The sequence below is a fragment of the Agrilus planipennis genome, unplaced genomic scaffold, assembly GCF_000699045.2.
Source record: "Agrilus planipennis isolate EAB-ADULT unplaced genomic scaffold, Apla_2.0 scaffold150, whole genome shotgun sequence".
Lineage (NCBI taxonomy): Eukaryota > Metazoa > Arthropoda > Insecta > Coleoptera > Buprestidae > Agrilus > Agrilus planipennis.
Genome location: NW_020438911.1, coordinates 712,922 through 734,289, shown reverse-complemented (window position 1 = coordinate 734,289; position 21,368 = coordinate 712,922). Strand labels below are relative to the sequence as shown.

Here is a 21,368-nt window from a genome sequence, read left to right as displayed (position 1 = left end):
CTATTTCTAATTTATAAAATGGTTTTAAACAAAAAATACTATAAAAAATGTTTAGTGTTTTGTGTGTATGCCTACACAAGTCTTAATTATCTGACTTAAATTAAAATAATTGAACGTAGAACTATGTGGTCCATCTATGTTATTTAATAGTCAATATCAAATTCTATTTTTAATATTTCTTGCTATTGTCTACCATATAGAGACCTGTATAGTACTGAATATAAACATGTAGGAATATCAGCATTCACTAGAGGTCACTACCTATACTTTTATTTCAAAAAACCCCATAATTACAATACAGTTTTTTATAAATGAATATATAGTTCTCAGTGTCTTAATCACCTTTTTTTAAAGCGTACACATTTGTTAGATACTTTTAATTGCAAATTGATGTACTGCTTCCAAGGGGTGCAATATCAATAGATTTTGCGATACAACAAACTTTTAACCTGCCAACCAATTATTCAATACAGTTTTCAAATTCAAACATTTATCCTCCTATTATTACGAAGAGAGCAGTTGACCCAGATCTTGATGATCTGGACAGAATCACCTTGTATAAATATTTGATGGATATAATAGACAAGTAAGTTATAAACTTAGAAACTGCACGTACGCAGGGAAAAGGGAAATTAAGGACCTTAAAGATCACCAAAGAATTAAAGGTTCGCACCAAATGTTACGACTTAAAGCTAGTTTGGCCATATATATATATATATACTTCGTTCCTTGTNTTTTTACTATCTAACAAAATGAATATTAACTCACTTTGTGTGCTTTAATTAAGACTTCTTGGAAATCAGTAGCTTTATATATATACCACTTAACCACTGCTTCGTAATACTACAAAAGCCAATCAAGGTATATTCTCTCACTATAGCCTAACAAAAGTCTATACGCATGACAATTATCAGAATCTTTTCCACCATAAACTAACGTTTAAGGTTTAAACTTGGGACATTGTACTTCACATAAACCAATCAAGAAGTATGATCTCATAACCTGACCCAAGTCCATGGGGTGTAGCATTTCATACGCAAGACAGTCAGGGAATAATCTTTTACCAAAACCTTACATCGGCCTAAGAGACACAGCACATCACACATACGAATTAGGGTTTCTACATAAAAGAAATGTTTCGATTAGGCGACAACATCCTAAATATTAAAATTCTGCAATTTAGTTACCTCCGTTGCTTTATTAAAGTACCAATTTGACACCGCGCCCAAAAACTGTTGTCAACTCTTAGTAAATATCGTCCATTTCTCATGAGCTCTTTTGTATGTTTAGATTATTTCATACATTTTAGCAAAACTTATGACAGAATGTACCTGTTTAACACAGCACTCGAAAACTGTTGAGACCATAAGACTTCTCGTAAATATCGTGCATTTCCTAATTATTTCATAGTCTCTTATTTATGTTTAGATTATTTCAAATAGTTTGGCAAAAATAATGTCGGAAAGTACGTATTTGAGACGACACTCAAAAACCGATAGGGTCATTTGATTTTACGTACTTTTGAGCATAATAATCATTTCTCGAATCTTAGTAACACATCGTCCACTTCCCAATTACTTCAAGAGCTCTTCTTTATGTTTAGATTGTTTCATACATTTTAGTAAAGACGATTCCGGAAAGTACCCATTTAACACTGTCCTCGATAACCGTTGGGACCAAAGATTCTACGTAATTTTGATCACTTCCCAAATCTAAGTTTCCCAGTTATTTCATGGTCTCTTCTTTATGTTTAGACTGTTTCTCATATTTAAGAAAAATAATTCCGGAAAGTACCTATTTGATACCGCAACGTTGAGATTCTGTGTAATTTTTTTTTATATAATCGCTTCTCAATAAACGTCGGAATCGTTAGGCTAAATTAAGTTTGGCTTACGCTAGGCTGTGGTGAGAAAAGGTTTCCTAACTGAGTTGTGTAAAATACCCCATGGAGACAGGTTTAATGCGTTGCGTATCATAATCAGCCATTAAATAATGCTAACTACAGAACCTATTTAAATAACTTTTTATTAGGTACGATATTTTTTATGTCAAAAACCATCAGCACATAAACTCTCTGTATAATTTTTTCCGAACTTTTAGGTTTTCTAATCGCGACTATTTTTGTATTTTGAATGGCAATTTATAATACTTGTATTTTTTGGATTTTTAGCGTAGGATTCAATGGTAGAATTTGTTTACTAAAATCAATTTGTGAAATTGGACAATATCCAATGCATATCGAGGATACAGATAGCTTATTAGAAAGAATTGTTCATTATTTATTTACGTAAGTATCAAGTATGAACTAAAGTTTATAAAATTATCTTCTAAATAATTCCCGATTGTTTTGCTTTTAAAGATGGCATCCTTCATATCGTTTTTAGACCTTCAGAAGATTTGGTGGATGACATAGATGACGATTTTCTGCAAGATGAAGCTAATGGCGAATTTTTTGATCAACTCCTACGAGCTGAATTTTTAGGGAAAACGCAAGGAAAATGTAACAAGGAATTTTCCGAATGTGATATATCTGTGATTTCGCTGTTTACAAAATTATTTTTCACAAGGTGACATAGATGCACATAATTAAGTTAGTTATTTTTACCTTTTTAACATATAATAGGTATCTATTTATACAAATAAGAATGCCTAGACAAAAATTAAAATAAATTACTATTTCTAATTTATAAAATGGTTTTAAACAAAAAATACTATAAAAAATGTTTAGTGTTTTGTGTGTATGCCTACACAAGTCTTAATTATCTGACTTAAATTAAAATAATTGAACGTAGAACTATGTGGTCCATCTATGTTATTTAATAGTCAATATCAAATTCTATTTTTAATATTTCTTGCTATTGTCTACCATATAGAGACCTGTATAGTACTGAATATAAACATGTAGGAATATCAGCATTCACTAGAGGTCACTACCTATACTTTTATTTCAAAAAACCCCATAATTACAATACAGTTTTTTATAAATGAATATATAGTTCTCAGTGTCTTAATCACCTTTTTTTAAAGCGTACACATTTGTTAGATACTTTTAATTGCAAATTGATGTACTTTCATTTCATATTCACTACCTCGTAGCATGTCCACAGAAAATAAAACAACTCAGATGGATATAGGTGTAAACTATTTATTTTCAACAATAATACTAACATTTTCGACTCTTTTAATATAATTAAATGCGTACATTTCAGACCTTCAGAACGATAAATTAAAACAATGAGGTCACTTCAGTTAAAAACCTGTACACTTGACGGTAACGACGATATGTTTTTATAGCTATCAATTCTTTTCAATCTACAAGAATCGAACACCGATACCGAACTGAACACCGGGTTGTGACAAATCCTTCTCGTCTGCCAAGTGGGGCAGACAGTAGTTCAATTCAATTCTAGCCATTTGTCCAAGCCTCATTGCTAAACCAATACCAAAGGACATCCGAATGTTTTCTAGAATTAGCTCATGAACAGGCTTCTCATCTAAACATAAAAACAATTTTTAATACATAATGTAACAAGCACATTTGGAAAAATGCAAACAATTGTGACGCATTTTTTTAATGCTCGATTGTAGCATTACCGTCAGTTATATTTCCAATATTGCCCCAAGTTAGGAAGAAATGTGTCCTGAAAAGATCTCCAAATCCGCCGTGGCCTGGTCTGAATGGTAAAGGAGTGAACAGATGTAACCCTCCACTACAAAACCACTAAAACACAGACAAAGACAGCGGTTAAGAAAAAAATTATTTGTCATTCATAATAAATATTTTCTTTTATGTAACGATTATATTACCGTTGCTCCTAATGCATCTCCTTCCGCGTGTGGGCCTATGCCTCGCGTGTGAAATCCCCTGAGACTTAAAGGACCTCCAAGGAAAAATAGATCACTCAAAGTTACCTTTAGATCATTATCTAAACCCCTAAGATATCCTCCATGAAATGTTGTTTGGATAACCTAACCATTTCGGTAAAGAAAAAATAAGAAAACTATAATTAGATAAAATTATTAAAATATACCTAGAACTTTTTAACACATATATTAACCCATAATCATATAGTTTGGTCCAGTCATAACTTCGCAATAATATGTAGAAGTGAAATGATTATTTTCAGATACAAAAATAAAAACTAAAAGCCAATTGCATCTATTACCCAATTTTAAAAACAATTTCTTTAGAAACATAATGGCAGTTTTAACATAAAAAAAAACAAACTAATCAGAAAATAGAGATAATAGAATTAAGGTAGGTAACCTCATATTTCTTAAAAAAAAGAAACGGACAATAACAGGACCTCCTCTGAAGCTATTATTGTTTTTCAAGTTATCCATTAGACCAAACGGTATGATTCTGAGCTCAGTTTTCAAGTTTTAATTGCTTGTACAAAAAAATCGAGTATAAAGTAGTAAAAAAATGTGACATGAAATAATTTCAAATGGAAATGCTTCCTATAAGTCTACAACAATTTTTTTCTAAAATACTTTTGTAGTTTTACTTTTAACGTATTCGAAAAATTTATTTATTTGTTGTAATTATTATTTGTTATACCTTTCATTTTCACTTGTTTTTTACCACCTTTTGATTGTCCAGAAATTTACAGAAATGACCGACTTCCTACTTTGAAAAACGTAAATGTTAATAAATTATATGTATAGTATAACAAGAAAAGAAAAATATTAAATTTCAGTTAGTAAAAAAGAAACTTACGAAATCTTCAGCGATACTATAATTCGTCTGTAAATACGCATCATTCTTCAAAAATCCGACGTTACCCCCTAATCCAGCAAATTCAGTAGTTAATTGGAAAAGTGTCCCACAAGATGGAAATATTAGCTCATCTCGAAGGTCTACTGACAAAATATGCCTCAAGGCACTTTTTAGGTTGGGTCCAGACTCTTCTCTGACTTCAAAGGCTGAACCTCGACCTAAAACACTGATATTTCTTATTGCTCCGATCCACTGTATATTGTGCTTAATCTAAAAATAAAAAATTCATTACATGTAGAATACCACAGTCTTTAAATTGCTTACCAGAGGCAGTGAATTGAATCCAAGATCAAAACAAACACNAGTAGATGGCGATATATTGTTATTTACTTTTATCAACTTGCTTATACGGAGCAACTTCAGTTTTTTAGTTGGTTCAAATGAACTTGATTTTTTGTCAATATGATAGGCGTTCAAGGGGACCTATTCAGTATGTCTTTGGTAATAAAATTAGAACTAGGTTTTAAATTTTGGAATTAACGAGTATTTGTCTTTCTACATTATCTTGTATGAAAACATCCAAAATTATTTATTATTTACAGCAAATTGGGGCTGAAATTTCGGAGGAAGTCCTTCTTCAAGATGACGAGGAAGAAGAAGAGGACAATGAGGGTAGGTCGTGGCGACGATAGTGACTGAAAAGCACCGCAGCCAACTTTAGAACGTCAAATTGCATCAACCAATGACACCAGATTCTTGTATGAACGACATCGCATACACACGCATACATCATAGTCGTATAGTTGGCGTATTAATTGAGTTTCTTTTTTGTATTTCTAATAGGAACCAAGAAGAAATGAATTTAGTGTACAAATCGCTCGAGTGGAACTTTTTTGTGATTTTTTTTGTAAAAACAAAACACTCTTGCTAGTTATTCTATTACTTTTATGTTATTGATCTTGATGGTAATTTGTATTTTTAAAATTTTCATTTTCTGCGGTCATAAACAGAAAATGTTTATATTTTTACTGTAGGTTTACTAGCTGTAAGTTGGTATTGTTAGGCAGTAACCTAAGACGCATTTGTGGTCCAAGGTTGCCGCCCCCCTTGTACACTCATGTATGTAATTGATTTTGTTGCAAAGATCGTAGCTAACAGACCCCAAAAAAGCCAGAAAAAAAAACAAGGGTGAAAATATATAAAGAAACCCATATCATATGCTACGAAAAAAGAAAAATAAATAGGTAGATATTTAAAGAGAACGGAAAAAAATGAAAATCAGAAAATAACGATAAGGTGATCAGTAAAACAATGTTATAAAACACGTGCTAAAATTGTATGAGGGGCACAAAAAATTTTTTCTCAAAAACGAAAGTCGATTGCCAAGCTGTACATTCCTTCAAATGACGAAGACCATATTCTCGTTATGATGAAACTGGAATTTTACAGGAGTCCTGCCGCCCTTGCATAGGATAAATGGGTAAGTGAAAGCTGGTGAGTATTAGTATTGTTCATTTTTCACTGTCATCTTCCTTTTCCCTATTCCGTATAAAAGTTTTAACATTCAATCATTCACAGATAACAGCAAAAATGTAAGAGTAGAAAAATGGTTTTGGTTTCAATGAATTACATGCGATCATAGCAATTTCTAAATTTTATTTGTTAATTACAAATCAAACGTTACTGGATCAATTACTCGATGAATCTTCTCGAAACATCCTTGTACTTTTGATTATGTTGAAAGTGAAATGTGCTACGATGACAATTTTGATGTTTCGAGTTTTCGGCAGTGTAGACATACATACTTTTTATAAAAAGAAGTAGTTGGAGAGCAGAGGGCGTTATGGAAATCGGTGAAAAAATAGACAAGATAGGATTGTTTGTAGGACACCTTAGACATAAGTAGCTTGTTACAAACACAGAAGCAGGAACAGAATTTAAAAAGGGATCTTTGGGCTGAAGATCTGATGAGATATTTGATATTATTATCGACCATATACATCATTCTCGCGCAAGAATTTTGCAAAAACAGATTGCAACCTACATCTTTAGCGTTCTCTTTAGTCACATACATGTGACTTGTCCGGATTCTTATTAAATCTAGAACGCCTACAGTCATGGTTAGGAATTCTGTCACCATTTTGCTGTTGCTATTCGTACTTTAACAACCATTTCTTCAATTTATAACGTAATTTTGAATATCAAATCATTTCTGCAGTTTTGTCGTTCTACTGTTAATGACATGGAAAAATTATGAAAAAATCGGGCTCAGCCGGGATTTGAACCCGGGACCTCTCGCACCCAAAGCGAGAATCATACCCCTAGACCACTGAGCCTCAGATGTAAGACGTTCTTTTATAAGTGAATTTCACCTGCAAATGCATAACAAACTATTCAGATTGGACATTTGTCAAATACTTCCAGTAAAAATCATATTCTAAATACATTGAATTTTCAACTCGAATATATAAATTTATTACCTTAAACTACACAAGAGACACCATTACTTTTTTGTTCTCATGGAAGCCGCCCATGCGACTGGGGAAGGTGTTCTTGAACCCTCGGACATACCAACTAAAACCCCTCTTCTTCAGGCCATTAAAACTTAATTATTAAAGTACCTTTTCAGTATGTATGTTTTTCTTCAATCGTGAACCAAATAGCTAAAAAACATTTGGGTGCTTTATTCCGACCAGTTACCATGCTGATGAGCGGAGAAGCCCATAGGACTACGCCGAATGGTTGGAAGGAAGGCCCTCTTCTTGCTTGTTTTAGGAATCGTGGGAATTAGTGGGTGGTGATTGGGGACAGAAAGATGAAATCAAATGAAGACAGAAGAGAAGTGAAAGATTGTCTGTGAAATATTATTACAGTCGTAATATTTGAGTAAGTGATCTAAGGAAACCACAGAAAAACGTGTACTAGAGCAGACGGACCTGGATTCGAACCGGTATCCTCAAGAGTGCTAACCAATGGTCAAAGTTCATTTTTATTTGTTTTCGTGGATGAGGAAAAATCATTAAGAAACACCCAGCCCTGGCTGTATGACTGGGTAGAAAACACTACCCAGTTTTAGTGGAGGACCTACACCAAAACCTGTTTTAGGACCAATTATAGTTCTCGTCAACCGATCTAAACCTAAAGGAACGTCACTGTTTATACAATATTAATAAGTAACACTGTTTGTTTATAGTATTTTATTTGTAATTCTTATTAAGAATTTCTAAAACCTTTTAACATGGAGATATAACATATTTTACAATTTACCTACTCACCAAGACTTATCTGATTTTAACTTGTACCTAGGTACTTAAAACGTCTACAAATCTACATGATACTCGTACCTACTTATATTGGATAACGTTAAGTTTAAAACCGCATGCATTCAACTTTACGAAACTCAAAACGTTTTGCTTATTCCAAATTTATGCAACATTTGTATTTAACGCGGAAAAAATTTATTACGTTGTGCAAATCGAGTGCTCTTCATATGATCACGGAACTCAAGGCGTATTAACTTATGTGAGATTACCTATAACTACTTATATCCTTGTGATCTTACATTGTCATTTTTATGGTAACTTAAGACATCTTGGGTTACAAGTAACTTAAAGAATCTATACTTACAACAGTTTGAGAGTGAGACCCACCTCAACAACTTGGGTTCGTACAAAGAGAGCAAAGTTAAATGAGGAAAGAGGAGATGAAGTGAAGTTCGTGGGGAGATTAAGTCCCCGAAGCGGGTGTGGAGCTAAGAGGAAAAGGTAATCCATTGGTTCATGTGGTTCGGAAATAGTCGGGTACATCATGGACTGGGGTTCGATTTGACTATTGCAACCCTGTAGCGAAATCTCCACTTAGAGAGTGAACCACCGGATCCACATACAGCGTATAGTTTTCTCCCCCGGAAGTCAAGGAGACTCGTGGCTCCCATCTAATAATTTGTGTTTTATACTTATCGTTGTTCGTTTGTCATTAGTTTAAACATAAGTTGATTTGACAATGGTTGTGCTCAGTATACAATAATAAAAGGAAAACATTTGTTTTGATAGTAAACCTTTTTTTACGCCAAGTGACCCCCTTGCTACTTCGATATATACAAATTACATGTTTCTTTAACACCTTTTTTCCTCTGAAAAATGTCCTAAACTACACTAAACTAAATGTTGCACCCGAACATAGGAATATTCCATTACATGCAGTCATCAAATAGGAGCATAGTTTTTTGAACAATACGTCGTGGTATAGGAAAATTTGTACAAGGGTGATTCCATACAAATAAGGCAACTGTATGAAGTAATTAGTCTACTATTTTTTACATTCTGTGCAATTTTAAATTAGTGTGATTTATGACAGATCGATAGAATAATTAATATTCAAAAGGGCCAGTCACTTTGTTTAGTATTTTAAGAGAAATTCAGGTTTTTGTAAATTTAGACGTCTAGGGACTGACACATAACTATGGACTGATGAAAATTATGCTGATATACTGTAATATAAGATTTTTTAAGACAATTAATGCAATAAAATAAGACTCCTACGCAGGCATGTCTTCACGTTTATTAAGAACGTATTTTAGACAGTATCATTATTAATTAAAGAAAAGAAGAAAACCTACGAATATTCTGTTTGGTTATATATACCACAATACCTAACATCATTTAATAAACAGGGCTTACAAAACAATACTAAATCGTTGACAATTAAAAACAATTACCTACTATTTAATATAAAAATTGCTTACCGAGGGACTGACAAAGTGACTGGAACAAGGTGTGCAAGCCATTTTACGCCGCGGTTGCACTGAATTACAAAATGGTCGACACAAGGCGAGCGGCATTTGCAGATAACTTCATGTCTATACTTTAAAATGAACTGATTCTCATTCCCACATTCACGATAAAAACCGCGAATTTGAAAATTCTTAAGCGGCTAGGGTCTGATGGTTAAAGTCGCGGACACAAATTTAACTTACATAAATGTAATGTTTTTTCGAACTATTGTTTTTTTATTGATGTTATTAGGTAAATAGTCATATTTTTAAATGTCTTGAATAAAATAAAAGTGTATAAAAGGAATGCTTTTTCAGATATTGGTGGCCAAATATAAAATTTTGATAGGCTGACACGGCTAAGGCCTGATATTTGTGGTAGTTAAGAAAGTTTTTCAAAGTATAATTCTAAATTATTTCAAACATTTTGAGGGCAATAAATAAAATACATCAAGCTGTTACCTATTATTAACTAAAAAGTAAAATTTATTTAATCTAATACAGTGAAAAATTCGTGTGGACATAGAGTTGCCCTATTTTCATGGAAGCACCCACAAATACCTTCATCCATGTTTTCATATAAAGTAATATAATTCCAATAAATGCAATTTAAAGCATTTTGGGAACGTTATGCATTGTTCAAAAGATTTTATTGAAGATTCTCTTAGTTTAGTACAGTTTTCAGAGAATCAGGAAATATTTTCAGATAGATGTGGTTGAAAAATTAAATAAATAAAGATAAATTCCACATGCATTTTCACTTGTGCGCGACAAAAAGAAAATATGCGGACAAATAAAATGTATAATTTTCATGCTTGGTGAATGTTTTACCTTACCTGTCTACCTAGATTATAGATATAAAAGCATAAAAGGTAATGGTATTGTTCTATTAAACAATAATCACTATTGGGGTTTTGGGAGTATACACTCACCGAGCGGCATGACCTAGAGGTCTAGACCATTGCTTAGCATTCGGGAGGACGCCGGTTCGCTTACGGGTCCGTCTGTCTTGTTCCAAGTTTTTCTGTGGTTTCCTTGGATCACTTAGGCAAATGCTGAGGCAGTAACATTCCACAGATAATCTTTCGCTCTCTTCTGTGTTCATTTCGTCCGTCTCANTCTTTCATAATTTTGTCCTCAGGATTAAAATCTACATCATTAAGGTTTAGTGATGTACCAGAGGTTGAAACGACACAGATTGAATTATGTAACGAACTATCAGCACTTCTTGCTCTAAAATATTATTATTATTATTACTGTTCTCTGCAATTAAAATGTAGATGGTGTGTTTGAAAGTCATTTTACACAAAACAAAATTCAAAGACAGACACATTTTATTAGAAAAATATATTTATTAGTTATCTTTTGATCATTTTATTACAAATACTTGTAACAATTTAAACAATTAAAAGTTTATAGGCATATATATGCAACAGTTTATTTGTATTAAGCAATGATATGCAAAATAGGATAATGTTATTTTAATTTTATGCTTATTTTCAATAAAAGTCAACAACATTTACTATTTATAATGTTAATAAGTGATTGGTAACTACTCTTGCTTAACAATTATTGTTAGTAACGAATAAGTATATTTACTTTCCTTTGCATTCCGTATTAACTGACAAGTTGATCGAGATTTGAAATATTTTTTTTTGTTGTTAGAATAAGTTGTTTCCATTCAACACGTAGGATGTGTGTACCATACGTAATGCTTCATCCATTTCTTATCGTTCTGTATCATTAGGCAGTTCTTTCTGTTTGGAAGGATGAGGGTCATTCTTTTCTTTCTCAACAGGGAGTGGTTTCTTATTTTTGCTTTTAACTGAAAAATAAGACAAAAAGAATAGTAACTGCAGTAGTTTCTAGATATAGGTTAATGCTATTTTTTTTGCTGAATTGCTTTAATTTTCTTTATCTCAGCTTTTTAGATAACCCTCAACTTTCTCATTCACGTCTAACAGTAGATGTATCCTGAAATTAAGACGATGTGTAGGTAACCGGCTAACCTCGCGATAGTAATATTCGAAGTATTTTTTCTATGTCTATGTTGATTTTGTAAGGGGTATTTGTATCTGCGCTGTCCTTGCAAGGACGCGTTTCGGAGGGGTGAGGTAGGAATAGGTTGTTTCACTACTTTTTGGAGATTTAATGACCATAGAAGTGTACCCGTAAGACCATCGTGCTTTTTGCGTACGCGCCTATTATCGCAATAGTGATCCGATGATCACAGCTCATCCATTACATCGGGCGAAATTCAATGTACGGAATGCATCGAAAGGACGATACCAACAGAAAATGAATTCGAATGTTCGAGAATACCGGTTCGATTACAAAAATTCACAATCCAGGTCGCCCGCACTCTGTTCAAACCCAACAAATGATTGAAGAAATGAGAATGTCAGTGCCTAAATCAGTTCTCAAACACAGTCAAGAACTTGACATTAAAAAATTGTTGTTACTGAAGATTCTGAAGCAAGGTTTACATATTATAGCCGACAAAATTCAGTTAGTTCAAAAACTGAACATTACCGATTATCCTCTCTGACTGAATTTGCAAATAAAATGCTTCAACGCTTTCCAACGTTTGAAAACATTCTGTTTGTGACTTTGCGAAGTTTCACTTAAATGGTCACCTAAACAAACAGAACTGTCACCACTGGGCCAAAGAAAATCCAAGACGTAAACATGAGCGACCACTACATAGTCCTAAAGTTATTGCGTGGACTGCCATGTCTGGTGAAAGCATCATTGGGCCTTCTTTGTTTGATGACCGGCGAGGGCGAACACTTACGGTAAACAGTAACCGGTATTGTGACATGTTTAGAAACTTTTTGGTTCCACAATAGCAAGAGTTTGGTGGTTTTAATGTGGAAAGATGATTTCAACAAGATGTGACCACTTGCCACACCAAAAAAAGTGATCTCTCGTCTAGGCACCATCAACCGACCTCCGAGAAGCCCCGACCTCATACCTCCTGCTTATTTTTTATGGAGGTACCTTAAAGAGACGGTGTATGCAATTGAAGCACAATATCCACACCGAAATGGCCGCCGTTTGCAGAAAGATTTGTAGACGCGTGACGGCTAATTTCCGTTTTCAGTTGGCGGAGTGCCAGCATCGCGAGAGTCAACATTTGAACATTATCTTTGACACACAATTTTCCAAAATTTTGTCTAAAAATTATTAAAAAAACATTTTTTTTCTGACTTGTAGTTTTATTTTTATTGAATTTACAAACACCCCTTATCCTTTCTGCATACCCTATTTTTTAAATGTGTTCCATTTAAAGTTGAAAAAAATATTCTACCTCTACGTGTAGAAAGTTGGAGGATAATCAAAAAAAAGTTGGAGAAATTAACGCAACCTGGTTAGATTAGATCCTTTCAATTTTTTAATTTAAGATTGTGCATACGTGTAGGTAAAGTATTGAGGTCGATTTTTTATACGTCAATAAATGTTAAGAAAATTTGTATGCACACATGGTTGTTTTTCAGTTTTCTATTTACTTAATAAGCTCATGAAATATGAATACTTCAAGAGCAGCTTTTAGGTTTTGAACTTTTCACCCAGAGCCTTATTCATCCTGCGAAAGCTGCTGTTTACCCCCGGGGCATTAATTGTTTTTGCCATCCGAGCGGGGAATTTGATACTTTATCAACTTCTTTCATTCTCCATTCTTGCCAACTTCTCCGCGCCTACCCCTTCCCAACCTCCTCATCAAATTCTGCCCCAAACAACCCCTCCCCGCCTACATTCCAGCTGAGAACTCCCGCATCAAATAAGTTAATTATTTACCTGTAATCACCATAATGGATTTTCAACTTCGTCAACGTGTATTATGCTGTCTATCAATATTAGAAAACTTGGAATGAACTGAATCATTTATATCAGATAATTTACAAAAATTGTCTTAAAATTTGAGACAGATTTTTTAAGAAGAAAGTTGGATATTTGATTGACAAATAAAATTACCCAGAAACGAATTGTATATATGTATAGGATGTATCAGAAGAAATTGTATACATAAATGTTGTATAAATTAGTATACTGTATACCGCAAGAATGAAGTGTCCCTTTAAATTTCAAAGAACTTTTATAACAACTCATAATACAAATATTAATTACTTACCGAGTTATCGAAATATTTTACATGTATTTAATACGTAGTGCTTTTTGCTACAGAATTTGCCTTTAACATATTCAGAAAATATAAAGACGTCATTGAAATACATAACTGTAAATGCAAATAGTACATGTGGAAAAAAGCATAAAACCATAGACGGGTGATAATTCAAATGATAAACAACTTGGCCAACGTTATTCAGCTTTTTGTTGCTTTTCTGTAATGATAGAAATAACGCTTCAAGGACAAAAACGATAAAAAAATAAATATTTGAGATATAAAAAAAAAATGAACTGTTTATGTCCGAATTATGCAATCACCTTTAAGAGCATTCTGAGTCCAAAAGAATTTATGAACTGTATATTGTTGTGATAAAACATTTCATTAGCCAATCAACCTTACAAACATTAAAATTATTAGATGATTGCGTTTGGGCCATTGAAAAAGTTCCTTCTTGTGGGAACCAAAAACTAATGACTAAATCAAGTAAATTGCACCATCTATGTGTATATCTTGATGCTCTTTATTTAAATTATTTATAATACGCATATCGAAACATGGACAGTGGGCGCGGCGGAAAAGAATAGGTTAGAAGCCTTCGAAATGTGGTGTTATAGGCGAATGATGAGGATATCATGGGTAGAAAAGGTTAGAAATGAAGAGGTATTAGAAAGAATAGGAGAACAGAGGACTCTATGGAAGTCAACAAGAAATAGACGAGATGGGTTGGTAGGACACCTTCTCAGGCATGAAGGTCTAGTCAAAGACATATTAGAAGCAGAAACAGGAATTAGGAGGGGTAGAGGTAGACCTAGGTTAGATTACTGTTCGCAAATGGTTAAGGATGTGGGTTGTTCTAGTTTTAAGGAAATGCGAAGTTTAGCTCAGAATAGGAAAGAGCGGAGGTACGTGTCCAACCAGTCTTAGGACTGACGACCTTATAATGATGATGATATCGCATAGATTCAGTTTGGCAAATATCAAGTGTATGTACCTTCTGTGAGGCCCTTACCAAATATGTACATAAACAACCCCCGATTTAACAATCATGGGGCTCATAGGCATCTACAAGATATATAATCGGTCAGTTATAGTATCTGGCGATTTAGAAAATTTACACAAATTTTGGATGGTGGATGATGAGCTACCTCTTATATTTGCGATGTATTTTGTAGTTTTGCCTTTTTTGGGTTAGGTTTTTTCGCTGTCTCCCAAGGCCTTATCTTGTTTGAATACGGAACACGGTTGGTAGGATATTATTGATGTGGGATGAATAAATGAGGAGTTTTAATATGGAGATATGAAGCAAACGTTTCACATAAGTTACAGATGTAAGAGGGAAGAATAGAAAAAGAAAAATTTGAAGGTAGGACTTCTCAGAGATGGTGAAGAGCTTCCATAACGTGGCATACTCGGCTGTCGTAGTAGTAATGCAAAAAAAATTGTTTTAAACATAAATTTATAGGGATCCTGGGCACATGCTCCAAAGGTTCTTTGTAAATTCAACCCTGACAATTACTACAATTAGCAATAAACAACTATAAATGGCGGCACACTGACGATTTATTGAAATTCAATCGATATTAATCCTATACCTTCTGCCAATCTCATTATAGATCATATTTTACACTAAATGGGGGGCAATTTTAAATACGCACCTGTTAACAGCGTAACTGGTCCTTCTGGTTTGGTGTATGTCCTTTGACTACCTCTATTACTGGGGGCTACATTTATTCCATATCCCACTTGATATATTGGGAGGGGTATAACTGTCGAAGAAACTGGGACGAAGTCTGAAAATCGAATTATTGAATTCGTAAGATGTCTTACTCTTGTTAAGCAGACACACATTTAGAAAAAGGGGTGAGACAAGGGTTGGAACAATATTTTAACGGGAAAACGGGTTTACAATGAACACTGTACATTTATATGAGCAAATAAATCATAAGTACCACGCCCAAATAAAATACGCAATCTATTTGTTTACATAAACGGAAACTTCAGTAAACAGTTTCTTCTTTTTGTTTGTTATATGGTTACAAAAATCAATTTCTGCCTTTAGGGAAACGTCGAAATGCATTCTATTAGATAAACCTGAATTTACCGCAACCTATTAAAGTATGTCTATTACTTTTTTCATAATAGTTGTTTTAACTTTGTCACTAGCACTTTGCCTAGTCAATGGTGTGAATTATGTATATTTTCTCTGATTAGTACACCGTAGTTGATATGTACCACACTCAAGTGTTATCTTATTAAGAACTAAAACTAATGACAAAATCATTAATTTATTCATATAAACTATTAAAGAAAATCTGATAGCTACCTACACACCATACTTAGTCAATAGTACTGAGGAACCCGCTTTCCTCCCGCTTTTCCTATGACGCTCTCAAACCCACTAGTTTATGTCCGTCTCTATATTTCTATGTCCATGGTTATAATACACTAGCACTGTTTTTTAGAAATGTTTATTAGGGGAAATTGAAACTAACGACTTATTTGAATAGACAAACATTGTTGGCAACAGTTCATAAACAAATCATGAATATTGGTTATTTTAAGTAGGTATTTACTTTTTTGGTGGTGGAATGGTCAAAATTTCAAAATTTGGCTGGTTTGCAAACTAACTAGACAGTGGCAAACAAATTAGATATATTAAATTCATTCTTACCCATTTTAATGGAAAGATGACTATATCAAAATACTCATATGGTCACATGTTTGGGTAGCTTATGTACCTTTTAGATAGTTCATAGACCAGCTGAAGAAATACATTACATACACATTATTAATAGTAACATAGAATGTATTATTGACATCTGCTTATCGGTTAATATAAATAATTTGTTTTGACAGTGAGGTTGGGGTAAAATAAATTGATCTCTCTTATTTATCAATATGGCGGACGACAGCCATAAAAATAATTTAAGAGAAATTAATGGTGCATGATAGTAACCTGGAGAGTTTTAAAGCTTAAATTGACTAATTTTAGGAACTTCTCGTTGATTTATGGGTTTAAACTTTTTAAAAATTTATTGATTCCGATATTTTTAACAACTTGAAGAAGAAAAAAATTATCCATATATCGAAGTTACACCATTGGGTTTTCATTCTCGTATACATTTAGGTACTTATAATAATTTTCAAAGCAATTGCTGGGTAATTAAGGGTAATCAAGAACGTTTGTTGTTTGTACATTATGTTATCTAATTATGTACTTTTAGCGTACTGGGAGGTAGGGAGTCAACGTGGAAGTTTACGCTGTTTTATGGGGTAATAAACTACCTTGGTGATAATAAATGCATGCGGGTTATTAAGGAAAGTTTTCGATAACTGTCTTGTTATTCTTCCATCAGTAGGGAGGTATGCTTTTCTACTGATAAAATTTTATAATGGTTGTAGTAACATAGAACTTATAACAATGAATCCGATTTAGAATTTGGTACTTAAAAGATAAAAGGCAAGTTATTTCATCTAGACAAATTAATGGAAAGAAATGAAAACCAAAGGACATAATCTGCATAGCAGAACTTGATTATGGCGTCACCCTAAGGACTGAAAAAAGTTTGACGTAATAACCGAATGACGGTATTCAGAGGCTGTAAGCAGTTCATACATATGTAACTTTTAATACAAGCGGCAAATATCTGTCTAGATGAACTCAGCAATCAAACCCCACAAAAAATGCTATTTTTATAATTTAATGGCACTACTAAGAGAAGTAAAACGTAAAAGAATAAAACAATCAGGAGCATTTATCTCCGAAGTTTCAATTTGGATTCGGAATTGCTCCAACACATCTTGATCTGTTTAGAGTTACAGACATGAACTGTTCAAAAAGGTTGTCATTTCCTTCAGAATACATTTTGACCTTGCAAAGTGATGTACTGTTATTAGGTAGAGATGACCTTTCTGGGAAGGTCAGTGGATGCTGCAGCATCAAGCGAATTTGATTTTCTTGGATATAACGGAGCACAATAAGATATGTCAATTTTATTATGAGGTGTCCATTAGGTTCACGACTAGAAAGTTCCGTAAGTTTGCTGTTATTGATGTCTTCACGTTTTCACAAATAATAAATATCACGACTAATTTTGAGTTTGGAAGCTTTGCCTTACAAGAACCAAGTTAATAGTTTTAAAAGTATTAATAGCCAATAGTGACATATGCCACACCCTTGTTGTCATTCTATTCTTAATCTTTAAGAATAAAAAGGCAGGCACGGGTCACTCACGTCAAGAGATTTAGACCATTGCTTAATATTCAAGAGGACCCCGGCTCAATTGGTCCAAGTTTTCCTGTGATTTTCGTGGATCGTTTAGTCAAAAGCTGAGGGAAGTTTTACTCTACAGATAAAATCTTTCGCTCTCTTCTGTCCTTACCTTTCTCACCCCATCCACCACGCACCTATTCCCACGATTCCTCAAAAGAGGGCCTTCTGCAATATCCTCCAGCGTAGTCGGGAGGAACTACCCGTCCACCAGCATTAGTGGCTGGTGAGAATGAAACATTCAAAAGTTTTTTTAAAGTATTTTCAGTAACGAAATGACTTATCATTGATTTGCTTAGACCCTTATATTAATTATATCAATTCGTTATTAGTTTGGAGATACTCGTTTTGAGTATATCTTTTGAAATATATATATACACACCTAGATAATCAACTTGGCTTCTAGGATTCACGTGATTATACCTTCCATCCAGATTTAAACTCTACCTCTTATTAATTTCACGCGAGTACAGGTATTCCACTTACAATAGTAATTTTCAATGATGTAGGGCAATTCTGGGGGCATGCTGGTCGTTGAAAAATAAAACGAAAATGATCACCCCCTTTTCATTTTTTCTTTTAAATCCATCATGTTAGTGTTTCAGAAAAGGAAATGCTATCGAAACGGTAAATTCAATCTACCCTAATACATTGAAATTTCGTGATATCCTAATTTGAAAACCACATAAACCAGATTGGCATCATTCAAATTGGGAAATTAAGGTATTTCAAATGGGACAATTCTAAGACCAAATGAGGATTTAGTTGCAATTTTTGGGTTTTGAGGTAAAAGTATTTCGAAATCCTAACAACTGATAGACAAATTCAGAGACAACGTCGTAAATTAGGATATGTGTAAATATATAGTATAGTTTTAGTTTCCTGATTCTTGTTGACAGTGTAATTCTTCATCATGTGTTGCAACAATTGATTTTGGATCTTAAGTGTACCAATTTGAGCTACATAAAATATCAAAAATATTTCAAACTAACAGGCACAAGTTCTGTTTTACTGACTTTAATAGAATGTGCTTTATACATTAGTTTATCTTTTTTTAGCTACTATCACGTTGTATAATAATTAATTATTCTGTATCTGTTATTGAGTGCTATTTTGCCATTTACCCATGTACTATTTTATATTGTAGCGAGCACGAGAGTGTTTGTGTGCGATCGAGCACACGTGTGCGTGAACGGCTTATCGCTTCACCGATTAGATTCGCCTTTCTTCATGTACGACGTATTTGTAAATTTGTGTGTCGTACCTGCGTTCTGGGAAAGCAGTTATACAGTTCAAAGAAAAACTAAACGATCCGGATGTTTCTAGAGGGTTCCCGAATGTAAGCAAAAAAGTATTTAAAGGAAGAGGGAGAAGAGAAGCCGAGAAAAAAGTAGATATAAATTGGCCGTTGCAGAAGCAAATCGAGAAATAAATTGACAGTGATAGCAGTGAAATAAATAGCGCAGTGAATAGTGATATATCAACAGTAGTGTAAATAAATAGAATAATTCATAACCTAAGTTTAGTAATAATTTAATAGTGTTTTCAAGTTCTTTAATAATTAGTGTAAATAAATAGTTTTTGTCGTTATCAATCTTAGAAGTTAATTTTGTTAAACCCACGCACATTACAATATCTATTTTATCCAACCAAAATGCAATTATTTAATAATTTGTAAATTAAACAGTCGCATTTAAGTGCTTATGTTATTATACCAATTAGTTATTTAAGCAGTGAGTTAAATAATTATTATATAATATTTATAGTATTGCTACCTGGCTCGAGATTGTGTTTGTCATTGACTTTATATATCATGGTATGTCCATACACTTTCACTACGAGAAAACAGACAACGAGGCACAAAATTTTAAACTGCATATTCGATACCGTTTTTCCTTTTAATTGTCAATTAATTAATAATGAGATAATATTAGAATCTATCGAATGTGTGTCGAATAAAAAACTACTTTGTAACATGTGCAATAGTTGTTTCAGCCGTCAAAACAATATGCGAATAGCTGTCCGTGAATTACAGAACTTACGTATCGTTCGTCTTTTTTTTCTATTTAGGGAAAGTAATTCAACCTACATACAGATAGTCTCTCTCATGTTGTGCACCTTGAAGTTTTCCATCTTTGTTCTTCCAAATGTATTCAGATGGTGTGCAAAGAAAAGGGTGATATTGAGGAGCGGGAGACATTGTATGGTAATCGTCATCATGACAAATTAATAGGAACGCGGTAGTGTGATGACGCTATAAAAATTACAATTTTAAATTATTGAATAGTTTATAATTATAACAACTACTAATTTATTGATATATATACATAATTTGCATGAATACTATATTGAATAAAGAATCTACCAGATTTCCGCATATTTGTGAGCAGATGAGCTCTAACAATAAGGATATATGTATTGTATAATTATATTCATAAAATGAATTTACCTCGGTAACAATTGTTTCATCAAACCTTATCTTTAGGCGGATAGTTTGGTATAGTTGGGACGTTCAAAGTCGGCATAGTCCCCAATAAAACTGTCTAATTTACTTTATTCTTTCAACTTAAAAAATAGATTAGAGCGGTTGCTCACAGGACGCCTACTTTTACTCACGATGAACGTTGTCAAACCTGATCTATTACGTACCTAAGCAACCTCTAACTGCTGCACTGCTTACTATTATTCGATTATCTCATTTCATAAAATACTACAAATGGCGCGGTAAACGCGTGACCTTTAGTTTGACCCGCGCAAAATAGAAAAGAACAGCAGTAGGCCAGAAGAGAAAGGAGACAACTCTCAGCCAAACTCTTAACCGGTGAGGAGCGTATAATCTGTACAGTACTGCACGGAAAAATTGACCATTTTATCCACTACAATTGCATTGCTCAAATGTGCTGTACCAATTACTACTGAAAATATCAACTAGATGTTTGTCTATATTTGACCACATATTAAAGGTTTTAAAGCTTTCGTTTTCGGCACCCACTGCTATTCATGATTGAACAATACTTTTGCCAAGTACTGTACGAAAAAGTATGTTTAATGTACAAGAGTGGAGAGTATAATGTGCTTTTTTCTCCCTACCTCCGATTTTGCTAGTGCACATCCAAGACATTGGAAGGGGCCAATCGCTAGAGAAAGTAAACGAAGTATGCTACTCAGCCGTTTCCTACTTCGCGTTTGGGGCATACTTTAATTTAACCTACCCAACTTAACTTAAAACAACACAAACTAACTTAATTTAGGTTAAGTTAAGGTAAGCAACGGTACCCCCTTACCCTGTTTTATATACATACAAAAGTATCTGTACCTTCCCCGAATGGGACCAATTTGTATCTATTTATATCGTATAAACTACTGTTGAGCGGATATCAAGTCAGAAACAACTGAGTAGTGACTATTATCGATGATAAGCAACTGTGGAATTCACATAGGTTATATAACTATAAAATATTTATTTACAAAGAAAATT

At 33.5% G+C, this 21,368-nt stretch overlaps 3 protein-coding genes and 1 non-coding gene across 5 annotated transcripts in view; 2 read left to right on the top strand and 2 right to left on the bottom strand.

The window, feature by feature from the left end:
• The window catches only part of LOC108738836 (RNA-binding protein 26), a 13,303-nt gene extending 7,228 nt beyond the window's left edge, over positions 1-6,075 (top strand). Inside the window, exon 10 of the mRNA XM_025973495.1 lies at positions 5,265-6,075. Within this exon, the coding sequence (XP_025829280.1) occupies positions 5,265-5,412 (148 nt within the window). The 3' untranslated portion in view covers positions 5,413-6,075. The remainder of the gene's footprint in view (positions 1-5,264) is intronic.
• Positions 404-2,576, top strand: LOC112904148. Of its 2 annotated transcripts, none has more exons than XR_003230917.1 (3): positions 404-586; positions 2,171-2,287; positions 2,360-2,576. XR_003230917.1 is itself a non-coding variant. In XM_025973492.1 (3 exons), the coding sequence occupies exons 1-3, from the start codon at positions 570-572 to the stop codon at positions 2,569-2,571; spliced, it is 321 nt and encodes a 106-aa protein (XP_025829277.1). In that variant the 5' UTR covers positions 404-569; the 3' UTR covers positions 2,572-2,576. The 2 variants fall into 2 exon arrangements, 1 of the variants encoding a protein (XP_025829277.1); XM_025973492.1 differs by having other exon boundaries at positions 2,385-2,576.
• A 909-nt stretch (positions 6,076-6,984) lies between the features above and the next one.
• Positions 6,985-7,056, bottom strand: Trnap-ugg. The gene has a single exon. It is a non-coding gene; the product is annotated as a tRNA-Pro (tRNA).
• Positions 7,057-10,894: 3,838 nt separating this feature from the next.
• Positions 10,895-19,946, bottom strand: LOC108738844. Its single transcript, XM_025973494.1, has 3 exons — positions 19,666-19,946; positions 15,276-15,410; positions 10,895-11,316 (listed from the first exon to the last, which is right to left on the bottom strand). Exons 1-3 carry the CDS (start codon positions 19,766-19,768, stop codon positions 11,219-11,221), a joined length of 336 nt encoding a protein of 111 aa, XP_025829279.1. The 5' UTR covers positions 19,769-19,946; the 3' UTR covers positions 10,895-11,218.
• Positions 19,947-21,368: the final 1,422 nt, after the last annotated feature.

Bases quoted from the DNA above. Each gene is read 5' to 3' on its own strand.
- LOC112904148 (XM_025973492.1), top strand. The intron at 2,288-2,384 runs GTAAGTATCAAG...TATCGTTTTTAG, and splicing joins ATTGTTCATTATTTATTTAC to ACCTTCAGAAGATTTGGTGG.
- LOC108738844 (XM_025973494.1), bottom strand. From the start codon at position 19,768: ATGCAGTTTAAAATTTTGTGCCTCGTTGTCTGTTTTCTCGTAGTGAAA. The intron at 15,411-19,665 runs GTAGCAATACTA...TTCGATTTTCAG, and splicing joins CAAACACAATCTCGAGCCAG to ACTTCGTCCCAGTTTCTTCG. The intron at 11,317-15,275 runs GTGCGTATTTAA...CTTATTTTTCAG, and splicing joins ACCAGTTACGCTGTTAACAG to TTAAAAGCAAAAATAAGAAA.